A 14034-nucleotide genomic window follows, 5' to 3' on the forward strand; every position below is an offset into this window, starting at 1 on the left:
TTGCTCATGTGCAAATGCAAATGAGAAATGCTGATGTTGCTTCTTTTTGACATTGCTTTTTAATTATGGCCATCAATAAACCACTTTATCCTTGAATAAGACTGAGACTGGCTCTAAGGCGGAGGCAGGATTCCTTAGGAACTAGGCCAGGAGAGAATGGGCTTTCTCACCCCTGCCTTTTCCTTTAATTTGCTGTCAGAAATAGAAATGCTCTCTCTTCAAGAAGCTGGAAGCAGATGAGCTTCCCTTGAGTTCCAGTGAGAACCCTATTGACACACAGTTATACCTTGGGCTTGACTTACTAGCCACTGTCACAGAGACAGGACCTGTCCTTGCTTCTGCATTTTTCCTCACTTCACTTTTTCCTCTTACCGCTGTTGTAAGCTCTTTCCCTCCAAAGATATGACCATATTCTTATCCCCAGAACAGGCGGAGGTGATCTTATTTGGAAACAGGGTCTTCATAAAAGTGATTAAGTTAAGGACCTTGAGATAAAGAGATTATCCTGGATCACCTTTATGGGCTCTAAATCCAAAGACAAGTTACCTTATAAGAAGCAGAAGAGGAAAAAAAACCAAAAGAAGCAGAAGAGGAGAGGATACAGACAGGTGGAGGCAATGTGACCAGGGAGGCTGAGACTGGAGTGATGCTGCTGCAAGCCAAGGAATGCTGGCAGCCACCAGAAGAGGCAACGAGGATTTGCTCCTAGAACTTCAGGAGGGAGCACAGTCCTGCTGGCACCTTGATTTTGGATTTCTGGCCTCTAGACATTTTGTTGCTTTAAGTCACAAGCTTATGGTACTTTGTTATAGCAGCCACAGGAAACTAATACACTTGTGCTGTCAGTCTCAAGTGGTTTCAGCCTCTCCTCTCACTCAAGGCCTTGGAATCCAGAGCAGTCATGATTTTTTGCTTGGTTGCTCTGGTGTTTTGGGCTGATCCTTCCTCTTGTGTGGTCCATGGACCTTTAGTGTCAATATCACCTGGGAGCTTGTAGAACTATAGACTCTTAGGGCCCAGCCCACACCCACTGAACCAGAATCAGCATTTTAACCAGATCCCCAGGTGGTTCATATATAAGTTCAAATTTGAATAGCACTGGTAGGAAAGATTCTGAGCTGACAATTAGATCTTTTCTCCACTTGCAAGAATTCTAGTTACTTCAAGTTAAATATGTTAAATATGGCATGGAGGTTATGTAGAAACCACGCCAAACTCTTAGATTAGAAATGCATACTGATGTGTTAGGATGCATTGACATGATGTCTGGCATTTGCTTTAAAAGATTCCAGAAAGGAAGGAAAGAAGGAAGGAGAGAAGGAAGATGGGAAGGAAGAAAAGGGCATTGGGTAGGGACAATGGAACTAGGTTGGTAAAATGTAAACAGTTTCTTGCAGCTTGGTGCTGGGTACATGGCAGTTCATTGTGCAATTTTCTCTGCTTTTTCTGAAGAAATTTCCATAATGAAAAGTTACAAGATACCTTGGTTTCCCAGCTGTCTTTATTTGCAAGATTTCATTTTTTCTCCCTTTGTGGAAATGACTGGTGTTGGAGGGGCATCTTTTTGTCTCAATTTGTGATTTCTTTGCTCTTTTTGCCTGTGTTTTGGGCTTTGTTGACTTCTAGGACTTTTTAGTGGGGAGCTCCTGCTGGGGGAGCACTATGGGATCTGATTAAGGTTTACAATATCTTCTAACTAGGTTTCCAAGAACATCTGCTGGGCTTGTATTGTTACTGGCAGCAGGAATTTAATTTCCTTTCTCTTTTCCTACCTCCATTACCACTTGCAGACTGTTTCCCTATTGGCTAGAATGTCATATGTCATATGACTCTCAGATTTACATGTGACTTGCATATTATATATCTAGTCCAGGGATTCTCAACTAGGTGGTGATTTTCCCCCCCAAGAAACATTTGACAATATCTGGAGCCAATTTTGGTTTTAACAACTGAGGGAGGGATGCTGCTGGCATCTAGTGGGCAGAGGCCAGGGATGCTGGTAAATACTCTATCTACAATGTACAAAACAGCTCCTCAAGACAAAGAATGATCTGGCCCCAAATTTCGATAGTGCCGAGGTTGAGAAACTCTGATTTAGCCTTAAAGATCATCCAGGTATATCTGACCACACTTCCTTTGCTCCTGTCTCATGTAGGCGAGGTGAACTCATGACTGATTACATCTGTGGGAAATTTTTACCTCCTATAAATTGATTTGGGGATGGAATGTAAGTGACTGATGATTTGTGCAAGCTGTGCCTTGTACCACCCACATGTTATTCATGAAAGCAACCCCCTAGAATTGGGCTGTACACTATTTATATGGCTATAAGTGATGGCTCTGGTTTGGGGGTTGCCCTGGGGCAGGGTTCTGGAACTGGGAGAGACTTAATATCTGGCCAGCAAGGGCCCTGAGGCTACCATCAAGTGTTCTTTCAAGGAAGGAGAAAATGTTGAACAAAAAGGACCTCACTTTTATTATTTGTGACCATAGTCTAGTTATGGAGCAGCTCCTTTTTACCCTGGGGCCATATCCATTTGACTAGATCTAAAATTGTCAAATGATAATATCATGGCTTATGCTGTTGATATATTTTGTCTGAAACATAGTGGTGATAGCTTCTTAATTTCAGTCAGTTCCTTGGGGGAGAAAATATATTTATGCAGCTTCCATAAGACTTCCTATCCACCCACCATTTGCTTGGCAGAATTTCCTTAGTTTCAGTAGCATAACTTACTCTTACTGGTCCTCAATCATTTTGCAATAAAAACTGAGATTGCAAAAATGTTCGTTGTCATTACTAGTGATGGAGCAGTAAGTACAGGTTTCTCAAGAGAGAGAAAGAGAGAGGGAATTGGGTGACTTCAACTAGCACAATGAGCTGCTAACCCTCAGAGAATGACTCTTCATTTTGGTGAGATCTGAGGGGAATTACGACAGAGTTTAGGGAGGTGGAGGGACAGTGCTGGGAGGTGGTTCTTTGCATATGTGATCACTGAATCCATGCCCCTGAGTAGCCCCATAGATACAGGTGTGATTTCTTGGGACTGAGTACTGCGTTGCAGGACTGCAAATCCACATCCCTGCACCATCAGGCCTGGGCTGGTGTGGTGGGCTTCTGTCATTTCTGCCAGTTTTTCTTCCCTTGTTCCTCCCTCTGATAATAGTCCCTGATTTTTTCCTGGGGACCCACCAGCCCACCACTCACAGTCCCTATGCTTTGTGTGGTGCTTGCTACCTGCCATCCTGACCTGTGGCATGCAGTCCCAGCTTGGGTGTTCAGCACCATTCCATCCCCTTCGCCATAGAAATTGGTTTTGAGAAGCAGATTGGCCCATTGAGAGTCATCTTGGGAACTTTGTGGCCACTCTTAGGAAAAAAAGAGAGAGAGAGAGGAGAGGGAGAGGGATAGAGAGGGGGATCATTTTGATGATATAATTTGAGGATGTAGCCATATCTGAAGTTATCAATGAATTATGTGTTATATGACCATTATGAGTTGAATTGTGTTCCTCAAAAAAGATATTTTGCAGTCCTAAACCCTGGACCTCAGAATGTGACCTTATGTGGAAATAGGGTCATCGCAGAGATGAGGAGTGGGATGGACCTCTTATCCAAGTGACTGGTGTCCTAATGAGAAGACGGCCATATGGCACAGGGAGAACTCCACAGATTGCCCGGAGGACTGTAGTGATGCATTTACAGTCCTCTTTCTCCTTCTTCTTCTCCTTCTCTCTTTCTCTTCTTCAAAATCATCACCATCTTCATCTTCATCTTCATCTAATACTGATGTGGTGACACACTGTGATGTGGGGATTCCAGCCTCTATGGTCACTCATTGACCCCTGGGGCTCAGAAGTTAAACCATAATTCTGGGGGCTTTCTGGAGCTCCACTCTGGGGAACTATCCCATGCTTTCTGTTGCCTTTAAACAAAAACTGAGCTCCATCAAGGACCTGTTTGAGGTAAGCAGAATTCCAAGATGGTCCCAAGATTCCTGCCCTCTCATATGCACACCTTGTTTAGTTCTCTCTCCTTGCACCTGGGGGTTACTTGTGGCTCGCTTCTAACCAATAGTACATGGAAAAGTTGAAGGGATTTTGCAGATGTAACTGAGGCCCCTAATCAGTTCACTTTGAGTTAATCAAAAGGGAAAGTATTTGGGATGGGCCTGATCTAATCAGGTGAGCTCTTAAAAGAGGGTCTCGAGGAGAGAGACACTCTCCTGCTGGCCTTGAGGAAGCAAGCTGCTGTGAGTTCTAAGCTGCAAGGAAATGACTTCTTCCTAAAACCATGTGAGCTTGGGAGAAGATCCCAGCCTGGCCGACACCTTGATTGCAGCCTTGTGAGACCCTGAGCAGAGGACAGAGCTCAGTCATGCTTAGACTCCTGACCTATGGAAACAGATAATAAATGGCTATTGTTCTAAGCTGCTAAGTTCATGGTAATTTGTTACACAGCCATAGAAAACTAATGCGTCTTTCCATCTTAAGGAACTTTCAGGTGTTGTGGCCAAGCTCTGCTTTGTGTGTGTGTAGTATGGGGGTGGGAGGATAGATGGGTGGGGCAGATGGATGGGTAAGGGGATGGAGCGAGGTGGGAAGAAGAAAACCATCTTAGAGGAAGTCATGGCCCATCTGAGGAGGGTGGAGAGGAGCTCAATGAATATGCAGGCCTACCCAGTGCTCAGCCTTGGGGAGCTGGAGGGTGAATGCCACCCCACAGCCAGGTCTTGCTGCACTCAGAAGCCTTGATCCCAGACAGAGGTTCCACTTCCCCCTCTTGCAGGTGGTTCTGGGAGGCAGATACTTGAAGGAAAAACACACCCTCTTTGTAAGGATGCAAAGATTTTCTTGAATGGAAAGATGATAAGGTGGGATATTTTGAATAACCCGTTAAAAAATTATCTGTCCCTTAGCCTTTCCCTCTTTCAAACAGCCAGGACTTCTGTCCTCCATGCCTCAAGGAAAGGACACCATACAAGAAAGGGTAGAAGGCAGAGACTCCTCTGGCTTTGGAGTGTCACAAGCTTGATTCCTTATGGGCGCCATAGGGGAGTTAGGGTGCAGAGAATGGTTTGGGGGGACACAGTTGAGCAACAACAAAGCTCCCCAGTCCAATTCCCTGAGCTGTCAGAGAAAGGAAGCAGAGGTGGACGGATCCCTATGAAAGCAGCTCTTTGTCCTTCTCCCTCATTGAACTACAGAGAAACAGAAGCAAGTCCCCCAAATGGTCTGTGGGATCTGGGAGCACAGGGGACGTGAGCTCATGTGGTGGGACAAGCCCTGGAAAGATGGCAAGATCCTAGAGACACATGTGTCTAGTTGCCACTGTCCCTATTGTCTGGCCCAGTGAAGATGTTCAAACAATAATCGTCGAATGAAAGAATGCATATGGTGGGAGCACTGTAAAAATACTCGACACTGGAAGACCTTCTTCACCAGCAGCAGGGAACAGTGATGCGGGTCCTGAGATCCTGGCTCTGGTGAAGGCTGAGATATCTGCACAGCTGGCAGCCCCAAAGCATGAGGAGGTCTGCTTCCCAGCTCTACCCCAGGGTTCTGATTTGGGCAGCTATGTTTTAGGGGGTTTGCTCCTGGGCCCTGTGCCTGGGTCATGGCCTCTTCAGCCTTGCTCCCTGCCTGGGACACCTGGCCCTGGTTCCTTGGACTCTGTCTAGGATGCTAGGAGGGGTGGCCATGTGGCTTCTCAGACCTGAGCCCTTGCTGGAGCTGTGCCATACTACTTCACAGTTGAGATGTGAAGCAGTGCAGCAGCATTCCCCATCATCACCTCTTTCCTGTGTTAAATTGCCCGGAGGTGTTCCTAGAACACCAGTGAATTAGTTGTTGGGCCAAGAGAGCATCTTTTATCATAGTTTGTGTCAGGCCGACCCCCTGGAATCTGATGAGGTCTTTGGGTGCTGGCAGCACCAATTTTTGTCCATTATTTTTCTGATTACAGATGATTCTTTTCCACATTGGAGTCAGACAGAGGTCAGCTTGAGCCCACCACGTGAAAATGAATACCAGTGATTTTGCTGGATCTGGGATGGCCTCTCTTTCATTAATACAATGTATTCAACATATATGCACATTGCCAGGAAGCTCTGAGGATGGCAACATTCGGAGGGGTTTGGATTGATTGCTTAATTAAATCAACTATATCAGAGGGCTATAGTCAGACGGGCAGGGATTGAAGACCTATTGTCTGAACTGTTCTGGGCTGAGTTCGAATCCTGCTCCTGCCCCAGGGAATATTTGTATATTTGATGAGCCTTGGATATCTCACCTGTAAAGAGGGTAACTGTCCTGACCTTATATCAGTGTTATGAGAATTGAAGGTCATGATAATTGTGGTACCTCCTGGGCATTTTGTAAGCCAGGTCCTGGGCTCAACCACTCAAGGCAGTGTTTTTCACGTAGGCACTGGGCACTGGGCACTGGGCAATGACTAGAGACATTTTTGGTTGTCATTATGGGAGTAGTGCACAGGACATCCCTACCACAAAATGATCTGGTCCCAAACGTCAATTGAGAAGCAGCTGGTTATAAATAAGGGGCACAGGAACATGCTTTTTCCACAAGGGTGAATTAAAAATATATTTTTTTTGTGTTATAGCACTTTGTTTTTGATAGTCAATATGTTCACATGGTCCAAGATCTAGAAGGTACACAGGGCATACAGTCTGAAGTCTCCTCCCACCCAGCCCCTTCCCTGGAGGAACCAGTTTATTTATCCAGAGGTCATCTGTGCATCTAGAAGCAATTGTATGTGCATATACCCACCTATGTATTACATGCACGCTACACATATTCTTTGCATCTTTTGTTGCTTAATCCTTCTTGGAGATAGCTTCTAATTGGGCACCAAGACCTTCCTCATTTTTCCTTTTTTAAAAAAATTTAATAAATCTTTATTGTTCAGATTATTACAATTGTTCCTCTTTTTTCCCCCATAGCTCCACTCCACCTGGTTCCCACCCCATCCTCTGCACTTACCCGCCCCCCCCTGTCCTCATCCATAGGTGTACGATTTTTGTCCAGTCTCTTTCCGCACCCCCCCACCCCTTTCCCCTCGAGAATTGTCAGTCCACTCTCTTTCTATGCCCCTGATTCTATTATATTCACCAGTTTATTCTGTCCATCAGATTTTTTATTCACTTGTTGATAGATATGTATTTGTTGTTCATAATTTTTATCTTTACCTTTTTCTTCTTCTTCCTCTTCTTAAAGAATAGCCTTCAACATTTCATGTAATCCTGGTTTGGTGGTGATGAACTCCTTTAGCTTTTTCTTGTCTGTGAAGCTCTTAATCTGACCTTCAACTCTGAATGATAGCTTTGCTGGGTAGAGTAATCTTGGTTGTAGGTTCTTGCTGTTCATCACTTTGAATATTTCTTGCCACTCCCTTCTGGCCTGCATAGTTTCTGCCGAGAAATCGGCTGACAGTCGTATGGATACTCCCTTGTAGGTAACTAACCATTTTTCTCTTGCTGCTTTCAAGATTCTCTCTTTGTCTTTTGCCCTTGGCATTTTAATTATGATGTGTCTTGGTGTGGTCCTCTTTGGATTCCTCTTGTATGGGGTTCTGTGTGCTTCCTGAACTTGTAAGTCTATTTCTTTCACCAGGTAGGGAAAGTTTTCTGTCATTATTTCTTCTAATAGGTTTTCAATATTTTGCTCTCTCTCTTCTTCTGGCACCCAAAAATTCGGATGTTGGTACGCTTAAAGTTGTCCCAGAGGCTCCTTACACTATCTTCATATTTTTGGATTCTTTTTTTTTTTTTTTTCTGGTTGGGTGTTTTTTGTTTCCTCATATTTCAGATCTTTGGTTTGATTCTTGGGGTACGTTGATCTACAGTTGAGTTTCTGTATATTCTTTATTTCAGACAGTGTATGCTTAATTTCTGACTGGTCCTTTTCCATTTTTTTGGTATTCTCATTAAGATCCTTAAAGGTCTCACTAAGTTCCTCAGCAGTTTTTAGAAGATTCTTGAGTAACCTTATAAATGTGGTTCTGAACTCTATGTCGTCCAGTAGTTTGCTTTCCTCCATTTCTTTCATTCGTGACATGTTTCTTTGTCTCCGCATTTTGCTGCTTCCCTGTGTTGATGGAGTAGCTTTGTGTGGTAGGTGACCTATAGGGGCCAGTAGCTCAGCCTTCCCAGTCACCTGAGGTGGACACTCTTGGTACACCCCTTTGTGGGCTGAGTGCAAAGTCTTGGTGTAGTTAAGCCTTGATTGCTGTTGGTACACTGGGAGGAATTGACCTCCAGGCCAATTGGCTGTGAGGACCCGCTGTGTCTATAATGGAAGAACTGCTGCGCTGGAGACACGCTTATGGTGCAGGACTTGTTTCAGTGGGGCTTTGTTGCTCACTGAGTCTGTCTCTTGAATGTGTCACTTCTGGATGTGAAGAGTTGAAATCTGGTGTCTCACACTGACCACTAGGTACACTGGCTTCTGGATCTCCAGTGGGGTGCAGGTCAGCTACTGTCTGAGGCCACCCAGCAGGAGCTACAGCGAGAACTACAGTTTTCTCCTCTTTGCTTGGGGTTTGGAGGTTTTGGAGCTGTCTGACCTGGGCTGCAAGTTTGCTAGGTTAAGCTGCGATAGGGCAGGCCATTCATATGCTAAAGCTGCTGCTTGGAGCTTGGGTGGGTTTGTAGGTTGTGCGGGGTGGGGTCGTGGGGCGGGGTCTCAGGGCGTCACTAGGCTAGGGTGTGGCAAACAGTGATGGCTGCCAGTAAGCCGGCTCTGCGTCTCCGACTGCTTCCCCGCATCCCGCGCCTCAGCTCAGTAAACAATTATTCCTGCACGTAGCCCTGCATGCAAGCCACCCTCACTTTCCGACCCAATGGCAGACAGTCCAGCTTCTCTCTGTAGGAGTTCGGGTCTCCCACGTCTCCCCAGAAACTGGAGTTCGGAGTAATCGGGAACTTGTCTCTCTTCGGGTTGAAAAAAGCAGCGCTCCCCGTCACCCGCCGCCAGCCCGATTCACACGAACTCCGTACCTCAGCTTTTCAGTGCTTGTGCACGTCTCAATGCTCTTTTCTCTTTCCTTCTAATTGTAGAACTTCCACTCAGCCAGCTTTCCCGTGGTTCTGGGTGATAGACGTTTTGTCTTTTAGTTGTAGTTTTGAAATTGTTGTGCGAGGCAGCAGTTTAGGTGTTTACCTACGCCGCCATCTTGGATCCTCCTCTATTTCAAATCCTTGACTTGATTCTTGCAATCCTCTAGTCTGCTGTTGGATCTCTGTATATTATTTTTTATTTCAGTCAGTGTATGCTTAATTTCTAGTTGGTCCTTTTTCATATCCTCGAGGGTCTCGCTAAATTTATCGGCCTTTTCTAGAAAATTCTTGAAAAACCTTATAACCATGGTTTTGAACTCTGTATCCAGTCATTTTCTTTCCTCCATTTCTTTCATTTGTGATCTGTTTCTTTGTCTCTGCATTTTGGCTGCTTCACTGAGTTGATAGAGTGGCTTTGTGTGCTAGGTATCCTATAGGGCCCAGTGGCTCAGCCTCCCTAGTTACCTGAGGTGGACACTCTTGGTGCACTCCTTTGTGGGCTGTGTGCACAGTCTTGTTGTAGTTAAGCCTTGATTGTTATTGGTATCACTGGGAGGAATTGACCTCCAGGCCAACTGGCTGTAAGTATCAGCTGTGTCTACGCTGGGAGAACTTCTGTGCTGGAGACACCCTTCTGGGAGAAGACTTGCAAAAGCCTCTGTGCTCAGTTTGAATGGGATGGAGTCTCAGGGCGGAGCAGACAGCATTGGTTTCCTGTCAGCCCTGCCCTAATAGGCCCCTGTGTCTCAGTGTCCCATGGTAATCACTGCAAGCACCTCTGAGAGAAAGCCGCCCTCGAGTTCTGCCAGCTGCCAGACAGTCCAGTTTCTCCCCGAATGAGTCTGGGTCCCCAGAGTCTCGCTCGGAACTGGAGTTCAGTGCAGTCGGGAGCTTTTGTCTCCCTCCTGCTTGAGAAAGCCAGCCGTGTACTCAGTTGCCCGCCCTCTCCGCGTGTGTGCTTTGGTACCTCTGCCTTCCACAGTTCCTCTGAGTCTCAGTGTGCTTTTCTGTTTCCTGACAGTCCAGTTTCACTCCATATGAGTCTGGGTCCCCAGAGTCTCTCCCAGAACTGGAGTTCAGCACAGTCGGGAGCTTTTGTCTCCCTCCCACTTGAGAAAGCTAGCCACGCACTCAGTTGCCAGTCCTCTCCGTGTGCGTGTTTCAGTACCTCTGCCTCCTGCAGCTCCTCTGAGTCTCAGTGTGCTTTTCTCTTTCCTGCTAGTTGTAGAATTTCCACTTAGCCAGCCTTCCTGTGGTTCTGGATGATGTCTGTTTTGTCTTTTAGTTGTAGTTTTGAAATTGTTGTGCGAGGCAGCAGTTTCGGTGTTTACCTATGCTGCCATCTGGGTTTCTCCTCATTTTTCCTTTTAAAGGTAACAGAGTATGCCATTCTGTGGGTATATTTTATTTAGCCATGTCCATCTGGATAGATATTGTGGCTACAGACACTAATGCAATGAATAACTTTGTAAATACTTGGTTTTCCAATGCGCAGATCTCTATCTCTATCTCTATCTCTATCTCTATCTCTATCTCTATCTACTAGTATATCTATATATCTCTATCATAATAAAAGTGTAATATGCTAATTAGACCAGATGACCTTCCGGATGAAGCCGGGGCTGCGAGGGAAGCCCAGGTCCCGGATGTCAGATGGAAGCCAGTGCTTGCAGCTGGGGGAAGGAAGTCCTACTAATGCATGAATTTTGTGCATTGGTCCTCTAGTATAATAATAAAAGCATAATATGCTAATTAGACCGGACAGCTGAACGACCTTCCAGATGTTCTTGGGGCTGCGAGGGCCGAGGCAGCTGCTGTGGCTGCAAGGGCTGAGCCCCTTGCATGAATTTTATGCACCAGGCCTCTAGTATATATATATATATATTTATGCACACACACACACACACACACACACATACTGAGTGGCCAGATTATTATGATCTCTGAACGCATAATAATCTGGCCACTCAGTGTATATAGATGATGGATAAAGTCCTACAAGTGCTGTTGCCAAATAAGAAAGTCCCTGCATTCGTGATTGTTGGAAGTTGCCAAATTACCCTCCACTGGAGCTGTTCTGTTTCCATTCCCCACTGGCAGGGAACATAGAAGAGGAGTTCGGTGATTTTGTAATTTTAAAAATTTGCTCTCACTGTTTATATCTTCTCATCAAAGTCCTCTGGGAATAAATAAGTCGTGGGCGAGCCTTATAATATTTTGTGCCCACCATATTCTCAGTGTCCAGGGACCCCCCATCTGTCTGCGGGAGATCTTGTTAAGTGCAATGAAGTTAAAGCTGCCAGGAAGCAGCATTTGCTTTCTCCAGAAAAGGGCTATTTAGTTCCTGCTTCCTGGTGCTAATAGTTCCCAAATGACGAGCCTCTTGAAGAGTTTACATGTAGGAAAATCTCTCTCAGCAAATCTCCCTCTGAGTGGATGTTCAGCTTTATTTTTTAAGTTTCTGATTTGAGGGCTCCTTTGAGAGTCTGATGGGAGCAATAAAACCCTCTCCCCCCAAAATGGCGCCAGCAGTTTGCATGTCATGCAGAGGTTCCTTGAGCTGTCCTTGAACTCCCAGGGAATGGCTCTCTGGATAGGGGGGAGGCTCTTGCTGCCAGGCACCTCTCCCTGCCCCAGGAGAGAGGTCTGTGGATTCGTAGCTCAGAATTGGGCAGAACCAGTGCTGTGTGGCACCCTGGGTCCAGGCCTGGCCCCTCCCTTTCCCACTTCCAGCCAGTGACTTTAGCTTTAGTTTTCTCATCTGTGGAATGGGACAATACTGCTTTGCAGTATTGTATTAGAGATAAAAAGGGAAAGCACCTAGTACAGTGCTCAACATCAAGCCCATGTTGGAGAAACGGGAGTTATTGTTATTCTTATTATAGTGGAGTCCTTTGCAATGTGGATTCTGGAACAACCATGTTCCTTCTTCTCACAGAGACCCCACACATGCTGTTCTCTCTGCTGGAACACTTTTCCTTCCTCCTGTCGCTTGAGGTCTCTTTCCCTTGCAGCTCAACAGCTCCATCTCAGAGACCCTTTCCTGCCTCTCCAATTACAAATCCACTCACCCTTACCGTCTTCTCCTGGAGAAACTCTGCTCTTCCTTCCTGGTGCCTCTCCAAGTTATAATGAGATCTATTGGAGTGTGTGCTTGTCTGATGTCTGTCTGCCCCAGTGGACTACAGGCTCCCGATGAGCTGAGGAGACCAGCATGGGCAAGGGTCCTGAGGCAGGTAGGGCTGAGTGGAGGCACAGGTAGGAGGCCTTTGTGATATGCACGGAAGCACTCGAGGGGAAGAGAGATGAGAAAGGCCAGGAGAGACCAGGGGCCAGGCTGTGGGGACCTTCTGGGCTATAGAAAGACAACATTTGCATTTTCTCGAAGACCATTGGTGTCCCTTTAACTCACCAACATTAAGCAGGGAAGCTGCTTGATCTAATTGAATTCTTTAAAATTTAAGGTTTTATTATTTTTATAAAGTTTGTTTATTGATTTACTTTTTATTTTTATTTATTTTTTAAAAATATATTTTTATTGATTTTAGAGAGAAAGGGAGAGAGAACTAGAAACATCAATGATGAGAGAGCATCATTCATTGGCTGACTCCTGCACGCCCCTCCTACTGGGGATTGAGCCTGCAACCTGGGCATGTGCCCTTGATTGGAACTGAACCCAGGACCCTGCAGTCCACAGGCCGATGCTCTATCCACTGAGCCAAACTGGCTAGGGCTATTGACTTTTTAAAAAGATCACCAGCCACTGTGTGAAAGTCAGGGTGGAGGGTAAGGTGAACCTAGGAGTGCAGAGGTCCCTTAGGAGGCTACAGTCCTAGTTCTGATCCTGCCTGTAGGTCAGGGCTCTCTAGCCCACAGGGTTCTAGAAACAGCCCTGAGATCCCAGACTCTTCTAAGTTGGTGCTTCTTCCAGGGAGTGAACCCAAGTTGCATGAGCTGCCTCATCTCCCCAGAGCTGAGCCAGAATGGGCTCTCCCTCAGGGAATGACAGATGCTGGACCTTCCACCAGCACTTGCAGACTGGCTGTAGAGAGGAACTTACCTGAGATTGTGGTGAAGTGGGATGGGGAGGTCATTGTCACGAAGGGTGGGGTGAGGTACTTGGCCTTCACTCCCTCCCGGGCCAGGCGGTCCATGTTGGGGGTGTCCACATCCTGGTCATAGTTCCAGCGGAAGCCATCAAATGAGACCAGCAGCAGCTTGTTGAAGCTCTTCCTCCCGGAGATGGGGTGGCCACTGGCCCAATCCAGTAGGATGGGTAGCAGCAGCCCGAGGACTCTGAGCCCTGTCATACTGTGAGCACCTTATACTCACACATAGCAGAGTTCCTGGGCCCGCTCTCATTTTCTACCTTTTTTATCTGCGGTTGAACAAAGTCCACATTGATAATTCTGCCCCAGCTCTGCTGAGGATCAAAATGCCTGGATTGTGGCACGTGTTCCATGATGAAAAAGTTCTGGGAATGCATAGAGGTGATGTTTGCACAACATCATGGACACGCTTAATGCCACTGAATTGTACACTTTAAAATGGTAAAAATGGTAAATTTTATGTTGTATGTATTTTATCCCGATAAGAAAAGTCAAATGGCCCTAACCGGTTTGGCTCAGTGGATAGAGCGTTGGCCTGCAGACTGAAGGGTCCCAGGTTCGATTCCGGTCAAGGGCATGTACCTTGGTTGCGGGCACATCCCTAGTAGGGGCTGTGCAGGAGGCAGCTGATCTATGTTTCTCTCTCATTGATGTTTCTAACTCTCTATCCCTCTCTCGTTCTCTCTGTAAAAAAACAAACAAACCACACACAAAAAACAAAAACACAACAATAAAATAAAATAAATTTAAGAAAAGTCAAATGGTGTGAAATATTTTGGACTCCTATACTAATTCCTATACTGTGGTAAATATTTGGAGGACAAATTAGATTGGTGCTTTCTTTTGCTC

The 14034-nt window shown here is 45.9% G+C and overlaps 1 protein-coding gene across 1 annotated transcript in view; it reads right to left on the reverse strand.

Annotated features, from left to right (window-relative positions):
• Positions 1-13386, reverse strand: part of LOC308253048 (ectonucleotide pyrophosphatase/phosphodiesterase family member 7-like) — a gene marked incomplete at both ends in the record, with an annotated part of 37716 nt that extends 24330 nt beyond the window's left edge. The window contains one exon of the mRNA XM_080678066.1: positions 13137-13386. Within this exon, the coding sequence (XP_080534192.1) occupies positions 13137-13386 (250 nt within the window). The remainder of the gene's footprint in view (positions 1-13136) is intronic.
• Between the last annotated feature and the right edge of the window lie 648 nt (positions 13387-14034).

The sequence above is a fragment of the Plecotus auritus genome, assembly GCF_963455305.1.
Source record: "Plecotus auritus genome assembly, chromosome: 7".
NCBI classification, from domain to species: Eukaryota; Metazoa; Chordata; class Mammalia; order Chiroptera; family Vespertilionidae; genus Plecotus; species Plecotus auritus.